Genomic DNA, 4,194 nt, shown 5'->3' on the forward strand with positions numbered 1-4,194 from the left:
TACGGATATTATCTGCTTTATTTCATATACGGATAATATCCGCTTTTTTCTGGATACGAATGCGAATATTTCGGACGAATATCCAATTTTTTGAATTTTTTTGTTGTCCCTACCGTTTTGACGATGACTATAGAATATTTTCTACTATTAAATACAAATAATATATTTATATATGTATAAAGTATGTATATAATTATATAAAATTTGTATAAACGTATTATTTAATACATTTACACATACTATAAAGTAAAATATATAATTATAGATTTATATAATTTAAATATCATATATGTATTTAGTTTCAAATACGGATAATATCCACTTTTTTCTCGAATAAGGATGCAGATTTTTCGGACGAATATCAAATTTTTTGAATTTTTTGGACTGCCCTAGTCGCTAGACGACCACACCCTTTAAATAATTCAAGTGGTGAGTTGGTGACCGGCGAGTATACTGAAAGTCTGAAACACTGCAACATTACAGATTAAAAGACACGAGAAAGCTAAGCTTCTTTTTTCTGTCCACCAATGACCAAACACTACAGTGTGCTACATTTAATATCCCACCACCAACCTTTTCCTCTGCTCACACTTTTGAATCCATGCATTTATGTACCTCAACTCCAGTTTCCAAGAACAAGATCAGCTGAACAAAATGAGAGACATTTGTGTTTGATCTTAATCTTACTTATTGGTTGTTTGTTGTGATTTGTTAGGGTTGCATGTTCAAAATTTTGTGATTTAAATTTTCTTGTATTTTTTTCTTCAAGATATGCAAATGACCTTGTTCTTGAAGAAATTAATGAAACTTAAACATGTAGTAATATAGAAGTTTTCATCTCAATTAATTTGATTTCATAGAATCCATAGTTCATAGATCATCATATATAAAAAATTATTTAAATAATCACTAGATTTACATAGTGTAAGCTAGAATAATCAACAGCTTAATGCAACCTCGTATTTCACTGCAATAGGAAGATTAAGCCCGGTATGAGATAGCAAATTCCCAACTGCAGCAATATCTCTACCGAACACTCCTTGAAACATTGATGCAGTTGTCGTGGCAGCAGCAGGTTTGATAGGTTTATTTGGTATCCGATTACAGTTTGGCGACGCCCTGGGGTTTACCTTATTGATGGATACTGCAGCGTCCAATTTTTGTGTGTGTGTCACATGTTCTTGTTGAGCATGCTGAACTTGTTGCACTGATGGAGCAGCTTGTAATGGAACGGAAGCCTTTTTCCTCTGTTTCTCAACAGCTTCGTCGTCTAATATAGTTCTCAGTACATTAGCGTATCCCTTTTGTATCAATCTATACAAAACCAGCGAAGACATCTTCGCTCTTTCCCTAACTGATTCAACAACATCCCCGTCATCTGCAAACTCACACCTCTCGATAAATGCATTAGACTTCTCAGGCTTATGTCGCAAAGTAAGCAACAAATGTGCCCTTTCCAGCTCTGACCTTGAACATCCTTTCGTCAACCCAATTAATGCATAGTAATCCACATTTCCAATTTCGCCAGAAGCAACTCGTTGCTTCAAAGCTTGAATCTTTGTAGCTAATGACACTAACTTCCCTGGAATTTCTCTATAATGCACATACTGACGCTTCCAAGCTGATCCAGGCAGTTTTCTGTCTCTTAAAATTGTGTTGTACAAAAGCTTCAAGTGTTCAAGATCATGGAGGGAATCGGTCAAACATCTAATAGTCTCAAAAAGAGCAGCTCTAGTACTAAGGGCATCAATGCAAGACGGGTCCAAAGCCAAAGCTCGATTACAATCAGCCAATGACTCTGCAATTCTTCCAGCACATCTATATGCTGAAGCTCGGTATGTATAGCATTCAGCTAAGAAACCTTGAGGGGCTCCACGTCGGCTCTCTACAATCTTCGTGAAGTGTCTTATGGCTTCTGCATTGAGGCCTGCATTCAAAGCTGCAATGGCAGAGGTCTTGCGGCCAAGTAGGAACTTTATGTGGCAGAGGAGGTGGCTTATGGTTTCATATTCTGTTTTGGGTGGGCTCTGTGGGTGATTATTAACTAATATTTCACCGGAAAGTGGGAATGTAGAGAAAGAGAAACTGTCATCTGACCAACAAATGCTTTCTCGTCGACAAGCTTCTGATGCGAGGCGTTTTGCAGTTTGAAGGAGTACCAGGGCATCTTCCACAAGTCCCAGATGGCAACATGCTTGTCCCAAAACCAAGTATCTGAAAATTAACAATCATAATTTAATTCATTAGTCATTGACATCAAAATTACACTCCTTCCGCATATTACAGTTAATTACCGCATTTTGCAGCAAACATTTAATGTTAATATCAAGGGCACCTGGTAATCAAACATCGAAGTCACATAAAATATCATGATCCACAAAGTTTACCATCTAAGATGAAACCATGGATTGAACATTCAATGATGTTAATATTATACCATAGCTAATGTACATTATTTGATAATGCAATGTAAAAGTATTTAATGCATAATTTAGATTAATATGAACAATTCAGATTAATATGAACAATAGAACTGAAATTATCATGTCCAGCTGTAGATAAGTAGTGAATACTACTAACATCCAAATATCTACAGCATCTTAAAACCAGCTATGATTATTGACTTTTATCACAGCAAAAGTTCTTTAAACATCTTGCTTAATCTACAAGCCATATGCTATAGCACTTCGGAATATTACTTCTTTCACTAATTGGTTCAAGTAACTCAAAAAAATTCAACTTATCACACATCGATCTTTTATGCCTCCTATCTATTCTTATCGTTTCACCAAGACTCGGACACTCAATCTATTATTACATAAGAGGGAAATCGACTATGCTACAATGCAAACTCAATAAATAAAATTAGAGAACTACAATAATTTTGTTAGACAAAAAAATTACCTCCACTGGCCTTCACATTCGCCTTTTTTGCCGAGCTTAGCCAAGACTTTCTTCTTCAAATCAGAAACAGAAAAACACTTGCACCTTGGTTCCCCTCTACTCGGAGAATTACCGGATGAGAGAAGCTTCATTCCTTCTCTCGAATAATGCTGCAAATTATCCGATGAAGATGAAGATGACGACGATGAAAATTCATCAAAAGATGTCATCACACTAGGAATATAATCCTGTAACATATCAGCCACCTCCTTAAATCGCCTTAAATACAGTAAAGATCGAGCCTTTAACTCGATAATTGAATCATTTCCTGGTGAAAGAGTTAAAGCTGACTCAAGAAGACTCAATGCTGCTGCAACTTCACTCTGTTCTTGAGTTTCAATCATAAACTTTGCATCTTTTATATATTTATCAACAATCTGTATATACAACAAAAGGGTCATCAAGAATTGTAACAATAATTGCAATTACAACAAAAAGATCAAATTTTGATACAATCTACACTAAAGGTTAGAGAAAAAGATCAGATTTTTATGCAAACAAAATCTGTATAATGAAAGGGCCATCAAGAAATGTGATTATCTTTGTAATAACAACAAAAAGATCAAATTTTACACAATTTGCACTAAAGGGTAGTGAAAACATCATATTTTATGCATACAAAATCAGTATATACAACAAAAAGGTCACCAAGAAATGTGATTATAATTGTAAGTACAACAAAAAGATCATATTTTGATACAATTTAAACTAAAGGGTAGTGAAAAATATCAGATTTTTATGCATAGTTAATGTATATATAACTAAAACATCAGATTTTGAAACAATAAAAACTAAAGGGTAGTTAAAGATCAGACTTCTATGCATTCAAAGTCAAAGGGTTGTAAATAAATGTTGTAAATTATGAAAACAATGTGATAAAAACATGAAAATGCAACAACTTTTTTGTTGATGTTTGACTAAAATGAGATGATGGGGTGTCATGTAATATGATGAAGATTGAAGATCAAAGAATACACACAATATATACAAGAAAGATGATATTTTGATGGAGGGTTTAAGAAAATTTAGTACCTTTTTATTGGTAAGCCACCAGTGTTTCTTTTCAACAGAGTAAAGAGATGAAGGCGGAGAAGAAGGCATTGTTCTCTCCTGTCAAAAAAAGTAATGCAATGGTATATAAGTAGTGTGTAATGTGCTATATATATAAGCACAAAAGAAAAGTATGAGGGAAGAAGAGAATCATATACAAAACATGTAAGGCTGTGTTTGGTCCCTTTGCCTATCTTGGAC

At 34.4% G+C, this 4,194-nt stretch overlaps 1 protein-coding gene across 1 annotated transcript; it reads right to left on the reverse strand.

Moving 5' to 3' along the window:
* Positions 1-880: 880 nt before the first annotated feature.
* LOC141693115 (uncharacterized) lies at positions 881-4,194 on the reverse strand. Its single transcript, XM_074498121.1, has 4 exons — positions 4,152-4,194; positions 3,976-4,053; positions 2,905-3,320; positions 881-2,214 (listed from the first exon to the last, which is right to left on the reverse strand). Exons 2-4 carry the CDS (start codon positions 4,042-4,044, stop codon positions 939-941), a joined length of 1,761 nt encoding a protein of 586 aa, XP_074354222.1. The 5' UTR covers positions 4,045-4,053; positions 4,152-4,194; the 3' UTR covers positions 881-938.

The sequence above is a fragment of the Apium graveolens genome, chromosome 10 (genome assembly GCF_009905375.1).
Source record: "Apium graveolens cultivar Ventura chromosome 10, ASM990537v1, whole genome shotgun sequence".
In the NCBI taxonomy this organism is placed as follows: domain Eukaryota; kingdom Viridiplantae; phylum Streptophyta; class Magnoliopsida; order Apiales; family Apiaceae; genus Apium; species Apium graveolens.

What these genes read in the sequence shown, in the direction of transcription:
- LOC141693115 (XM_074498121.1), bottom strand. Translation starts at nt 4,044, where the DNA reads ATGCCTTCTTCTCCGCCTTCATCTCTTTACTCTGTTGAAAAGAAACAC. An exon ending in GGTGGCTTACCAATAAAAAG is followed by an intron (nt 3,321 to 3,975) that starts GTACTAAATTTT and finishes TTGTATATACAG; the next exon opens with ATTGTTGATAAATATATAAA. An exon ending in GAATGTGAAGGCCAGTGGAG is followed by an intron (nt 2,215 to 2,904) that starts GTAATTTTTTTG and finishes GTTAATTTTCAG; the next exon opens with ATACTTGGTTTTGGGACAAG.